The sequence below is a fragment of the Schistocerca gregaria genome, chromosome 2 (genome assembly GCF_023897955.1).
Source record: "Schistocerca gregaria isolate iqSchGreg1 chromosome 2, iqSchGreg1.2, whole genome shotgun sequence".
In the NCBI taxonomy this organism is placed as follows: Eukaryota; Metazoa; Arthropoda; class Insecta; order Orthoptera; family Acrididae; genus Schistocerca; species Schistocerca gregaria.
In genome coordinates, this window is record NC_064921.1 from 194,122,284 (window position 1) to 194,136,462 (window position 14,179).

Consider the following 14,179-nt stretch of genomic DNA (forward strand, 5'->3'; position numbering starts at 1 on the left):
GTTATATATGTGTACTTGGTTTCAGAAGTTGTTTCTACCATCTTGGAACACTGTAGAAAAGATAAGCTTTGTAATCTTACAATGTTGACTATACCTGTATATTTCCATATGCTAGTATCACGTGTATGTCCTCTCAAAAAAATTACTGTGCTTTCTTAGTGGAACTCTGTAGCAATAATCACTTCCTAAGAAGACAGACTTTCAGTTTCAGAGTTCGTTGCCCTTAAACATTTTTTCGTTGGCACTAAGGATTTGCGCTTAATAAAACAGCAGATTTTCTGCTCAATATGAGTTTATTAAGTTGCAATACGTGAGTGATGAAGAGATATAGCGTAAAGGTTGTGGGATGCAAAATTTCATAAAAGTTAAAACCAACCTCATAGGAAGTTCATCAGATTATTTATTTAATAACAAAGCTAGGGGGAAAAAAACATTTTGTTGAGGAAAGGCATAATATTATCAAAACAAAATGTTGCGTCAGCATAGGAAACAAAATAACATAAAATAAAATATATTTTTTTTTACATTTCTTACACGACTTACAGTGACTTTGCTGACAGTCTAGAATAGTTAAAATAAAAATAAAAAGTTCATTTGGAATTTCAGAACTCAAAAGACACACAACTGTGAACAAAAAATTATCTTCTTGTAAATTAGATGATTTTGTCACAAATAATTACGCTTCTCGCGTTTGGTAATTAAGTACTTCAGAATCGGAAAAGAAACAGTCTCTACTCCGTTAATATGTACACAAATATTCAAATTAAATACTTCTCAACATAAATACTAAGATATGTACAGACACAGTACAAACATGTAAGTAGTCTCTCTTAGCGTCTAAATTCATAAGAAATCCTCTATATTTACAAATTTTGGCAATGGCGATTTTTTAAGGACGCAAATGTTTTTGACAGACAGTCATTCAATAAATAATATATCTAGGCAGTATCATTTAAATGTGTAACTAAACATAATGTAAAGTGTAACTCAACACGCTTCTAGTGTTATAATCATCTTAAGCGCTAAATTATCTAGATTACAAAAAATATATATATTTATAGCATTATGTCTTGCATATGTACAGCGTTTCTACGAGAACGCTTTCATTCAGTTTTGACTAGTGTCAAGTAATACGCTTTGGGATGACTACACAAACCCTGTACAATTAAACTCAGTCATCTGTAAGGAAAACTACAATAGCTTATGGCATCGGAAGGTACTCTCTTTCTTTTAAATACGAGCGTCGCAGTCGTGTTTCGTTTAATTACAGTAGATTTACAACAGCGGACGTCAGTCTTCAGGGCAGCAGCCGCCACGGCCGGCGCGCCGCAGGTAGGAAGACGAGGGCAGGCGAGGCCCTCCTCGGCGCAACTCTTTGAAAACTATATTGTCTTTAGCGTCTCTCAAGTATTTACACAGACGTATGTACAGAACGCTTTCACTGTTTGCCCAACTGTCTCCGAGATAACTCCCCGGTGTTTGTCGGCGCGTGTTTGCCGTCCTCACAGATAACGCCGGTCCGCTACCCCTCCCAGCGAACACACACGCACGCCACACACACATACATACACACACACGGGTGAAACTCCTTCCCAGGACGATTTACGATCCCTTCGCTCGACCACCCCTGCGCCCAGAGGGGTGTGCGCGCTCTGACCAGCAGGAACAAGGAGCGGGAGGAAGTGGAAACACCTGCTACAGTGTCTCGTGAAAGACAACTGTTCCTTCAGTAGCTTTTCTGGGGGCAAGACGCACAGGATGAAACGAAGGCGGGAACCTGGAAGAGTGGAAGGACAGAGGGATTCATGTAAGAAATGGCGACATTGAAAGATTGGTTGTGTCTGGATACTGACGATTTCTATTACACGGCTGACTTACGCAGTTCCGCATGAAAATGCAGCCGTCGGAAACGAAGGAGATTCTTCATTTGTTGCTTCTCTATATATTAACGGTCCCGAGTAAACGGTATCGATGTGAGAGAAGAATTTTGGTGTTTGTAAACATATTCGTATCATTGGCAATTCCTTTATCAGCAAGTGTGTGAAAAACTATTGAGCAGTACGTAAAAACACAACTGGTTTGAGAGGAAAGAGAAAATGGATCCGTAGCAACAGGGTAAATTGGGAGAAATGCTATGAATGATGTAACAGCAAATACGAAGTACCTGAAGAACCTCTCACCAATGGTGTAAATTCTGAAAATGGCTGGCCTGCGATTTGCCCGTCCACTTGATAATGGCTCGTCCCCCATTTCGTGTATATAGGGAACAACTTAGTCACCAATATATTCGGCTCTAGACTGTTACCTCAGATACACGGTAAATTCATTTGGAGCTTATAGGTAAAGCGTAAAAACTTGTGGAGCAGCGCATGTAATCGAACTCTTAAACTAGATTCGAGTGCGGTGTAAGGCAGTAAGCAGGTTTCATTGCTTGCACAGCATGATCTTGAAGAGTCGTGACCTGCACGTTCGTGATAAACGGAGCTCTTTGTGAGCATGCACTTCAACGCCTACTCATTTCTCCAGGATCTAAGTCTGAACAATAGTTCAGAAGTGCCTAGAAATTGTTTTGCTACAAGCGACCAAACTGGGATGGACCGGCGTCGTTGCAGTTTCTTGTTATACAGCACTGCTGCGCTGAAGAAGATACTTCGATTCTCGATTCCTGAAGAAAGGGCAAGGAAATGGAATTCTGACATAGACTCAAAGTCTTACAGGATTGTCATATGGAGGGGAACTGGGCATGACGAAATGTAAAATGGACACTGCAGTAGGGAAAACAGTGATGGGGTGACTCGTTTGGAGAAAGCGGTAGAGGAGCTGGTGGAGTCAGAGGGCTATCAGCGCTGAGAAGAGGGGTGGTTGACGTGTAAGAGATGAGGGTTTTTGGTAAGCATGCACTACTTCATTTCTCCCGGCTCTAAAGTCGGAACAGTAGATCAGAAGTGCCTAGTTGCTACAAGCAACTACATTTGGGCCAGCGTCGTTGAGTTTCTCGTTACACAGCAATGGCACTGTTGGGACTATCGAGCATGCTGAAGAAGGCCTGTCGGTTCCATATCCCTGGAAAACGGGCAATGAAAGTAAAGTCTGATACAGACACATTCTTAAAGGATGATCATGTGGAGTGGAATTGGGCATGACGAAATGTGAAACTGACACTGCAGTAGGGAAAACGGTGAACGGGAAGAGACATCTGGAGGAATGGGGAGTCAGAGGGCCAGCAGCGTTGAGAAGAGGAATGGTTGACGTGTTGGTGGTGGTGGGGGGGAGGGAGGGGGTGTCCGTAGGGGAGCCGCCTAGAGACACGTGTGGATGGTCTTGACGGTGCGGCAGAGCTTGCACTTGACCTCGCAGCACCAGTGGAAAGTGCACGCGCAGCGCTCCACCACGGTGATCTCCTGCGTGCGGTAGCCGCGCCCGCAGCACATGAGGTCGCAGCCGTCGACGCCGATGGAGGTGTCGTTGCACTGGCGGCCGTGCGTGCCCTGGATGCCGAGGCGCGGGTTGCGCTCGCAGAAGCCCGGCGACGGCTCCAGGTACACGAGGTCCTTGACGCCGGGCGGCTTGTGGTCCGGGTTGTAGGGCCGCAGCTGCAGGTTGTAGCGGCTGCGCTTGCCGCCGCCCGGCGCCGCCGCGTTGCTCAGCATGACGCGCGACGCGCCGTCGAAGCGGTCCTTCAGGTTGTCGCCCACGACGCGGAAGCTGGGCAGCCGCATCCAGCACGTGCGGATCGTGCACGAGCCCGACATGCCGTGGCACTTGCACTCGCGCCGCATCTCCGACACCACGTGCTGCAAGCAAACACAAGAGACTCGTTCAGAATCTGCTCTCGGTACAGTGTAATGCAAGTGATGTCATACAGCATGAAGCGCAGCTGTTGTCTGGTATTTGGTCAGTCAGTGGATGTCGTCTATATCGTTTGAGAAGACAACAAGACTACACACCATGAACTGTTTATCCGTAAGGTACAGAAATTGGTACATCTGAGGTACATGTAGATACAAACATGATTGTGGTTTCAGAAAAATTGGAAGATATATTGAAGAGAACGAGCTTCACAAACTGAGCATGGCAATAACGCGTATGTCCACCACTGGCCTTTACACAAGTAATTATTCGGCTTGGCACTGATTTATATTGCTGTATGTTCTGACGGATGTCATGCCAAATTCTGCTCAGTTGGAACGTTAGATGGTTAAAATCCCGAGATGGTTGGAGGGCGTTGTACATAATGCTCGAAACGTTCTCGATCGGGAAGATATCGGGCGACTTTGCTGGTCAAGGTAGGGTTTAGCAAGCGTTTGAAACTCTCGTTAGCCGGTCGTTGTGGCCGAGCGGTTCTGGGCGCTTCAGTCCGGAACCGCGCGACTACTACGGTCGCAGGTTCGAATCCTGCATCGGGGATGGCTGTGTGTGATGTCCTTAGGTTAGTTAGGTTTAAGTACTTCTAAGTTCTAGGTGACTGATGACCTCAGATGTTAAGTCTCATAGTGCTCAGAGACAAACTCGCAGTGCGCGGGCGGGCATTATCTTGTGGAAATGTAAGCCTAGGCTGACTTGCCAAGAAGGGCAAAAAAGCGAATTTTGAATATAGTCAACATACAGATGTGCTGCACGGGTGCCGAAAGTGGCAACTAAAGGGGTTCAACTAGGAAAAAAATTGGCACCCCAGACCAACATTACTCGTTATCGGACCATACGGCGGGCGACGGTCGGGATGGTATCCCGCCTCTGTCCTTAGTGTTTCTAGACACGTATTTGCTTGTCGTCGGGGCTCCATTCAAAGTGGGACTTTCGTCATTGAAGACAGTAAGGCCGAAGACGTGTCTGGAGACAATGACCCCTAAAGAGGACATGCAGCAACTCCATCAATCAGTGTCAAGCCGAATACCCGCTTGCGTAAGGGCCAGAGGAATAAATCATCCAATTGTTCCGAAATTATAATCATTTGTTTTTCTGTTACATCTACTGATTTCCGTCACGTTCGTACCTTCAGGTAATTCACCTGTACTGTGCTATGCTCTTTTATTTTTTTGTGTCTAAAACGGGACGGTACAACTTGACTGAGCATGCGAGAACAGTTCAAAAACATCAAACCCAATTATGGTTACTGGCGCGAGGGAGGGGGGGGGGGGGGTGAAAGGAGGGGAGAGAGGAGGACACACACGCACTCACGGACGTACACACACACACACACACACACACACACACACACACACACACACACACACACACACACACACACACACACACACACACAGAGAGAGAGAGAGAGAGAGAGAGAGAGAGAGAGAGAGAGAGAGAGAGAGAGAGAGAGAGAGAGAGAGAGAGAGAGACAGAGAGAGACAGAGAGAGAGAGAGAGGAGAAGGGGAAGAAGAAGAAGAAGAAGAAGAAGAGAGGGGGGACTGGAAGTACATCCAGTTGTGCAGGAAAGGCGCAAAAACGCCCTTTATCTTTCCGTATTATGATGCTAGTTCTTCCAGCGATGAGACCATTGTCTTATAATTCAGATTGCCAAACTGCACATGTCATTCTTCCTAACCAGGTAAGCACTGCTATTTGTTTACCAAAGCTTGCGTGTATGCAGATCAATCCAGAAGGAATTTTCGGATGTTCTCGCCCATAGTAAGTAAAGGAGTTATTAATTAGAATGTTGATACGAGTACCACAGTACATCAGGGTTTCTAAATAATGCTCGAATGCTGATTGTCTCCCATGGGTTAGCGTGAAGCTACTGAGCGGTCATGGCCCAGCAAACTTTGATTTGCTGATACGCCTCTCTATCAATGGCAGTAAAAGACAGAGCCTGATTTCCACCCACGTGCTCTATTCGTTCGAACATCCGTAGTTCTTCCTAAGTTTACGACCAGAGGACGAGTTAGAGATTCATATTTACCTTCTATCTCTCACAGAAACGATCACACTACTTGCCTCCTTACTAATTATTAAGTGGCCCGCCCGATTATCCGTGCGCTGTAACCCACGGCTTTCAGGATTGGGAAGACGTGCCGGCCCCTCGCATGAATCCGTCCGGCGGACTTGTGTCGAGGGCTGGTGAGCCGGCCAACCTGTGGATGGTTTTTAGGCGGTTTTTCATCTGCCTCGGCGAATGCGGGCTGTTCCCCCTTTTCCGCCTCAGCTACACTACGTTGGCGATTGCTGCGCAAACACGTTTTCCCACGTTAGCTGGGGGGCGGGGGAGGAGTCCACCGGGGGCCCAACCACACAATAACCCTGAAAGAGGGTTTCGGTATGGGCCGGCCGAGGGTGAAGTGGACTGCGGTACTCGTCATGGGGTTGTGGACCACTGCGGCTGCGGGGACGGAGCCTCTCCGTCGTTTGTAGGCCCACGATTAACATACAGTAGAATTATTAACTCGACAGTGGTATAAAATCAAGGTTTTCGCGTGGGTTTACGTAAAGCTTGGCAAGAAATGAGAGTAACGTTAACAACCTGTAGGAACTGTTAGATAAACCGGGGTTTTGGGATTCGCCTTTGTAATCTTATCCTGGAATTTTGCAAGTCTAGTGGGTTCACCATCGACAGTCCTAGTCACAGCTAAAGTGTGAGGGGCAGATCTAAGAACCAAGTTCAAATCCATGACGACGATAGGAAGACGGCTCTAAGAGGTGGTTTTTTTTTTTTTTTTTTTTTTTTGGGTCATCAGTCTACTGACTGGTTTGATGCGGCCCGCCACGAATTCCTTTTCTGTGCTAATCTCTTCATCTCAGAGTAGAACTTGCAACCTACGTCCTCAATTATTTGCTTGACGTATTCCAATCTCTGTCTTCCTCTACAATTTTTGCCCTCTACAGCTCCCTCTAGTACCATGGAAGTCATTCCCTCATGTCTTAGCAGATGTCCTATCATCCTGTCCCTTCTCCTTATCAGTGTTTTCCACATATTTCTTTCCTCTCCGATTCTGCGTAGAACCTCCTCATTCCTTACCTTATCAGCCCTCCTAATTTTCAACATTCGTCTACAGCACCACATCTCAAATGCTTCGATTCTCTTCTGTTCCGGTTTTCACATATACAATGCTGTGCTCCAGACGTACATCCTCAGAAATTTCTTCCTCAAATTAAGGCCGGTATTTGATATTAGTAGACTTCTCTTGGCCAGAAATGCCTTTGCCATAGCGAGTCTGCTTTTGATGTCTTACTTGCTCCGTCCGTCATTGGTTATTTTACTGCCTAGGTAGCAGGATTCCTTAACTTCACTGACTTCGTGACCATCAATCCTGATGTTAAGTTTCTCGCTGTTCTCATTTCTACTACTTCTCATTACCTTCGTCTTTCTCCGATTTACTCTCAAACCATACTGAGGTGATTAGAGGTGCACTAAAGTTAGTTTGACAGGCACAAGGAGATAAGGGGAAGTCTCACTGAACACCGGAAGACACATAGACAGGGGTTGTTTAGGACCCATTGGACAAGACAGCTCCTGTGTTACGAACTAGCTACGCGGTTGCCGCTTGGGTGGCGCGCGTTTGGAGGTCATATGTGAAAGAGCGTGTGAGGGCGGTGTATGTTGTGTCCATTAGTCAGGACGGCTGCCATCAGTCAGTGGGGATGAGTAATTGTGGCTGCGACACCTGACGCCAGCCGTGACAAATAGGCCTACTGTAACCGTCCGTCCAGTGCCTTCTGCCCTCGTCAGCCGACGACACTGCTCCTAGGCTGCTCATTCGTTCCCTGTTAAAACCGATATGCCATCTTCTACCTTCCGAGCAACCGGTGATTGCAGCTTGGCCACAAGAGTGGCGGTTCCCACGCGACACCGGGAACAGCCCTCTACTCGTACGTGAAACAACACACACATACAGTCGACTATTGGCAATTCGAGCCTAGATAAGTCGAACTTGTCGATGAACCGAACGTGTGAAGCCTCTCGAAGAAGACCTCGAAAATCGAGGAAACCCTTTTTTGTTTGGTACACTCGATAAATTGAAACGATTGTCGTGACAGACCACGTCGAAAACACATTCTAACAGGAGAGAACACAACATACCTGTTGGTGCTTATGTCTTTCAGGTCATTCGTCAGGTCATTTGATGCTAGTCTGCTGATTGAAGGTTTCGGGTTCGCCGAAAATGAGGGTAGACCCACTAACTCAAAAGAAAAAAAACCTAACTTGGTTTTTAAAATGTTTTATGGAGAAAATATGAGCGTTGATGACACAGTTTGTCCAGCATGGAGAAATAAATGAACTGAAATTTTCTTAAGAGTTCTTAGAAATGTGCAGAGACTTTCCACAAGTGAGGCTGTGGTGCAGAACGACAGACAGTTGTTCATGTCATATCATGCCCCCACGTGCCTAAAATTGTCTTTTCGAAGACACGAGTGGCGTGATACAATACATAAAAAGCCTTAACATCCGTTTGTAGCTGTTGTCATTTGCGTTATTCTGTGTTGGAGAGCTGTGTTTAAATGGCGACGAATTAGTTTTGTGAACTTCATATACGTATGGCCATGAGATTAATAACAATAACATAATACTAATAATAATAAATGTGTGCGTGCCTCTAATTTGAAATCCATATTTATTATCAAAATGGATATATACACTTAAGATCCAAAGAAATTGGTACACCTTAATAATGTCGTGTAGGGCATTCATATCATTGTACGACTCGTGGGTCAGGAGATACGATTTCGTCAACATTTGACTGCGTGAAAATGAAACTTCGGGGCGAAATTCGCTAGAGATATGTACAGATACGTGGAGAATATGTTAATATATTTGACTTGTGCGTCCGTAGTTATATACACGGAAAGAAAGCTTATCCTAGACATCTGAAACGATTTCAACCAAATTTGGTACACACATTAGTACGATGTGTGGCGGTAAGAACAGTCAGTCTCCTATTGGGGTGGAGGTCATAATGTGCAGAGAGAAGCGGAGGCGGCAGGAGAAGACAAAGAAGGGGAAGAAGGAGACAGATACCAATAGGGGAGGGAGGAGAAGGACAAAGAAATGGGAGAGGAGGAGATAGACTTAATAGAAGATGGGCAAAAATACATATCCAGGTTAACACCGGGTTCTCAGTATTAAAATGATAAATAATGAAACTGGCCAACAATAAATCTTATTTTGGGTTCTGGTTGTTCCTTTCAGCTTCCGTTTCTAAGTTACTGAAACCTCAGTATCAATTTTGTAACGTATGCTCGTATTTCGGATTTTCACTGTTTTCACCTTTATCAATAGTACTCGCGTTATCGAATTCTCAGTTATTCGAATGTTTTGTTACTTCTGTTGAACTCGGAGGTGTCTAGAGTCGACTGCACATTTCGACAAAGTGGGACAAAGCACGCTTTCTCGAGATAAATTGTTCCTCTGGTCTCTCAGTCGGCTGTGCTCCTTCTCAGAGTCAACAGAGTAACGGCAACGATGGTAGACAGTACTCGGTTCCAGTGTTGTGCTCCAGTTTGTGCCGGCTTCGAAGAAGCGACGAAGCAGGACTGTGACCTGAGGTGGACTTTGCGGAAGGAACAGGTGTCGCGTGCGGAGCGGAGCGGCGCGGGTGGCGGGAGAAACGCAGGAGCACCCTAGGCAGGCCGCCGTTACTATGGAAATGCCCGGCAGTTCTCAGGCCGGCCAGCGGCGTCCCGTGGGGTGGACGTGACGGCGTGGGAAGACGGGCGCTGCTTGCGGGGGCAGCGCGGGGGCGTGTCCCCAGAGAAATCCGCCGCCGCCACCCGCCGCTCGCCGCTGTGCCGCTGCCCGCACAATGCCTCCTTACGAGGGGCTTGGGCGCTCTTTCTCAGGCTTTTCTCTTACGGACAGCGAGCCGCTCCTGCTGGCTTACCGACTCGGCCCTCCTACTGTGCAACAATCTCAGTTGCTCCCAGCACTTGGTCCCCACAGATGTGAGAACTAGGACACACCTAGCTTTCACTGGAAAAAAATCTGTTAACCCACCATCAGGAGGAAATCTGCGTCAGAAATAATACATATTTCTGTAGCATTTATGGACTAATGTAACATACTGTAGAGGGCCATGAAATGAATATCCTGAAAAAAAAAAAAAAAGAACGAATGTTATGTCTGAAACGTATAAAAGACAGACCAACGAATTCCTTTCACGTTGTAAATTTTCCTCAACTCAGGAGACATTGGTGGACCTCAGTTCACTGGCTGCATTTTTGAAGCGCTTTTTAATAACAGTCAGCACAATAGTTTGTGATTTCATTAATAGGGAAGTGAATCTGATCTTCAATTGTGCTTTCGGCTACATATTTAACGTATCTCCAAATCATCAAGTAGTCAGTAAGTGTAAAAATTCTTTGTGAGTGAGCAGCTTGTTTATGATTTTATCATATGACTATATATGGACTATTTAAACTATTTTAGGTGTTAATCATTGATCCTTCTGAAAAAGACGTTTCTAATCCTAGGTCAAAGGGTTTCCTATAAACTTTGTGCTATGACAACCGATTTTGCTGTTTTTGCATCTTTCCCCACATGAAGACTGCATTACAGCTGCTGCCTCCAGCCATGTCCAGAATTTTAAATTTTATAGTAAAATAACTGATGATGGCCGGAATAGACGTGGTATAAAATGTAGATAGGCAATAGGAAGAAAACTATTTCCAAAAAAGAGGAATTTTTAACATGCATAATCAATATAAGTGTTAGGAAATATTTTCCTAAGTTTTCGGCTGCAATGGAAATGAGATGATGTTAAGGGGTTCAGAGAAGAAGAATGCAGTAGGTTAGATGAGAAGATGGAATAACAAATTGAAAGATACTGAATACAGTTCAAAGAAAAAGAAATTTATGGCACAAATTCATCAACAGAAAGGATCGGTTGAAAGGATGCACTCTGATAATCACGGAGGTGAATGTCAATTGTGTCGTGGGGAGGGGGTTGGAAGTGAGACTGAATAGAGGGGCCGAAGCTGGAATGTTGCAAGCAGCTTCAAATGGATGGATGTTGCACTAGTTTTTTTGGAGATGGAGAGGATTAAACAGGATAGATTAGCATTGGGAACTGCATCAAGCAATCTTCAGGTGAAGGCCACGGGAACAACAACAACAACTGAAGAACCATCAGGCTAAAGTAGTCTTTCGTCTTCCAGTAAAAAGTACCGTTCTCCTCGAATGGATCAAACTCTACTACTTTTGATGCCTCATTTCCTAATCCATTTCCCTCAACAGCGTTTGATTTAATTGACTTACACTTCATTCCCGTTATTTTACTTTCGTTGATGTTCATCTATCATCTTTTTAAGATAACGGCTGTTCCAGTCGGATATTCTTCGAAGTTCTTTACTTACGTAAATTACAGAATTACTACGTAGTCAGCAAACTTCAAAATTTTTTACTTTTTCTCCCTGAACTTTAACTACCTTTCCAAAATTCTCCTGTGTGTCCTTTAATGCGTGTTCAGTCAGCATACTGAATGGCATCGGGGATAGGCTGCAACTTTGTCTGAATCACTGCTTCCTTCCCATGTTTGTCGACTTCCTATAGCTGCATTCTGTGACAGGCAGTCAAATGAAAAACGGGGACTTGTCACCACGGGACCATGGAATGGCTTAATTCAAGTGTAATCACCACACGTATTAAGTCATCATGCAACAGGATGATTCCGAATGACAGTGTTCCGACAGGCCGAGGACAAACAGCAGAGCCGACGGTGGAAACATCCCATATATACCCCGCCAAAGAAATCTGAAGTGTTCACACAAGTTCCGGTAAGGTCGTGATGAGCTCCTGCGACTGCAGCGGCCCTCTGCATGGAACCACAGTCAGGGAGCGACGCTATGAAGACACATCGTAAAGTCAAAACGAATGTTCTCGGACGGAATCATCCTGTTGCACGTAACAGTCGCCCCAAAACTGTCAATCGGGGAAGCCTACGCTTCATCAGTTTGGTTGGAAAACACAGCAATGTCCTCCATACAGCCCTGAACTTTCACCGTGTGATTTTCATGACGCTGGTGACCTAAAGAAAGACATGAGAGGATGTCGGTTTCAGTCGGACGAGGAAGTGTCAGAGTGGGTGCGCCTGTGCATCTGTCAGTAGTCGACATTGTTCTACGAAGCAGAAATTGGATATCTCGTCTCCCTGTGGGATAAAACTCTTAACTTATTTTTGAATGGAACCGTTCCATCGTTCCATTGTGGCGGATGCTCAGGATTGGTTTGATGGCCCCCTATAGCTTGTTTGCAAGTTACAAATAATGTTTGGTCCCTGTATTTTATCCATGTTACCTTACAATGTCGAGGGGCTTGAAAAGGAAGCAGTGGTTGGAAAGGGAGTGAGACAGGGTTGTAACCTATCCCCGATATTATTCAATCTGTATATTGAGCAAGCAGTAAATGAAACCAATGAAAAATTTGGAGTAAGAATTAAAATCCATTGAGAAGAAATAAAAATTTTGAGGTTCCGAGAAGAAATAACAACTTTGAGGTTCGCCGATGACACTGTAATTCTGTCAGCGACAGCAAAGGACTTTGAAGAGCAGCTGAACGGAATGGACAGGGTCTTGAAAGGAGGATATAACATGAACATCAACAAAAGCCAAAGGTGAATAATGGAATGCAGTCGAATTAAATCGTGTGATGCTGCAGGAATTAGATAAGGAAATGAGACGCTTAAAGTAGTAAAGGAGTTTTGCTATTTGAGGAGCAAAATAACTGATGATGGTCGAAGTGGAAAGGATATAAAACGTTGACTGGCAATGGCAAGGAAAGCATTTCTGAAGAAGAGAATTTTGTTAACATCGAGTATAGATCTAAGTGTCAGGAAGTCGTTTTTGAAAGTATTTGTATGGAGTGTAGCCATGTATGGAAGTGAAACGTGGACGATAAATAGGTTGGACGAGAAGAGAATATAAGCTTTCGACATGTGGTGCTACAGAAGAATGCTCAAAATTAGACGGGTAGATCACATAACTGATGAGGTATTGAATAGAATTGGAGAGAAGAGAAATTTTTGGCACTACTTCACCAGAAGGAAAGGTCGTTGGTAGGGCATATTCTGAGGCATCAAGGGATCACCAATTTAGTATTGGAGGGCAGCGTGGAGGTTAAAAATCGTAGAGGGAGACCAAGAGATGAGTACACTAAGCAGATTCAGAAGGATGTAGGTTGCAGTAAGTACTAGGAGATGCACAGGATAGAGTAGCATGAAGAGGTGCATCAAACCAGTCTCTGGACTGAAGACAACAACAACCTAACAAAGAAGAAGGTGTAGCTTCAAATGTTCCAAATGGCTCCGAGCACTATGGGACTGAACACCTGAGGTCATCAGTCCCCTGGACTTAGAACTACTTAAACCTAACTAAGCTAAGGACATCACACACACCCATTCCCGAGGCAGGATTCGAACCTGCGACCGTAGCAGCGCGGTTCCGGACTGAAGCGCCTAGAAGCGCTCGGCCACCACGGCCGGCAAGAAGGTGTAGGGCTATGGTTGAAGTGGAGAAGTCGAATCCAGCAGTAACTAATGGACCTTGATGCGAGAACGTACGTTCAGTTCATATGATTATGAGGTTGTTGGAGTGAAGTGGGATGCTTCAGGTTCCGCGTGGGTGGTTGCCGCAGTGCAGAGCAGCAAGCTTTCATTGACAGATGTGAACCGCGGCCAAGTCTGAAGAGGCATTACGGTCCGCTACTGGGCTGCGGATGCGAGGCCGACAACAACGGCTTAGGAGCTCGCGGTCGAAAGGGAGAACGTCGCTAGCAGATGTGTAGAGGGGACATAAAAAGAAAGAACGGAGGAAGGAAAGGAATTTCACGCGACGCGACGCGGCCGGCGGCCGGTGGGAGGGGAGAGCAGAACCACCTGGCGGCGCCCCGCTGCGCGGACAACACCGCCAACAATGGCCACCCAGGGGCGCATTGTTCAATTTGCCACGCGGCGCGTGACGTACGGCCGGGCCGGCGGGCCGCGGACGTCTTCATTGTGCGCGCCGGTCTCTTTATCCACTGTAAATAATAAAACGCGCCTCGTCGTCCGCGGGGTCACGACCTCGGCCGCGCCGCTCGTCCATAACGCCGGGCGCGACGCGCTGACTCGACGGAATACGTCACCGCCGCGCCGGTGCGTGTAACACATTAATGAGTGAGCGGGCCGGCATTGTCCCGGAGCTGTCGTCCGCCCGTACGTCCGACCGACCGTGCGCTCGCTCTGCACCGAAGGCCGCCGCTGTCAGCGAACGAAA

The 14,179-nt window shown here is 46.0% G+C and overlaps 1 protein-coding gene across 1 annotated transcript in view; it reads right to left on the bottom strand.

The window, feature by feature from the left end:
- Nucleotides 1–380: 380 nt before the first annotated feature.
- The window catches only part of LOC126336661 (protein Wnt-1-like), a 175,172-nt gene continuing 161,373 nt past the window's right edge, over nucleotides 381–14,179 (bottom strand). Inside the window, exon 5 of the mRNA XM_050000602.1 lies at nucleotides 381–3,794. Coding sequence (XP_049856559.1) covers nucleotides 3,300–3,794 — 495 coding nt within the window. The 3' untranslated portion in view covers nucleotides 381–3,299. The remainder of the gene's footprint in view (nucleotides 3,795–14,179) is intronic.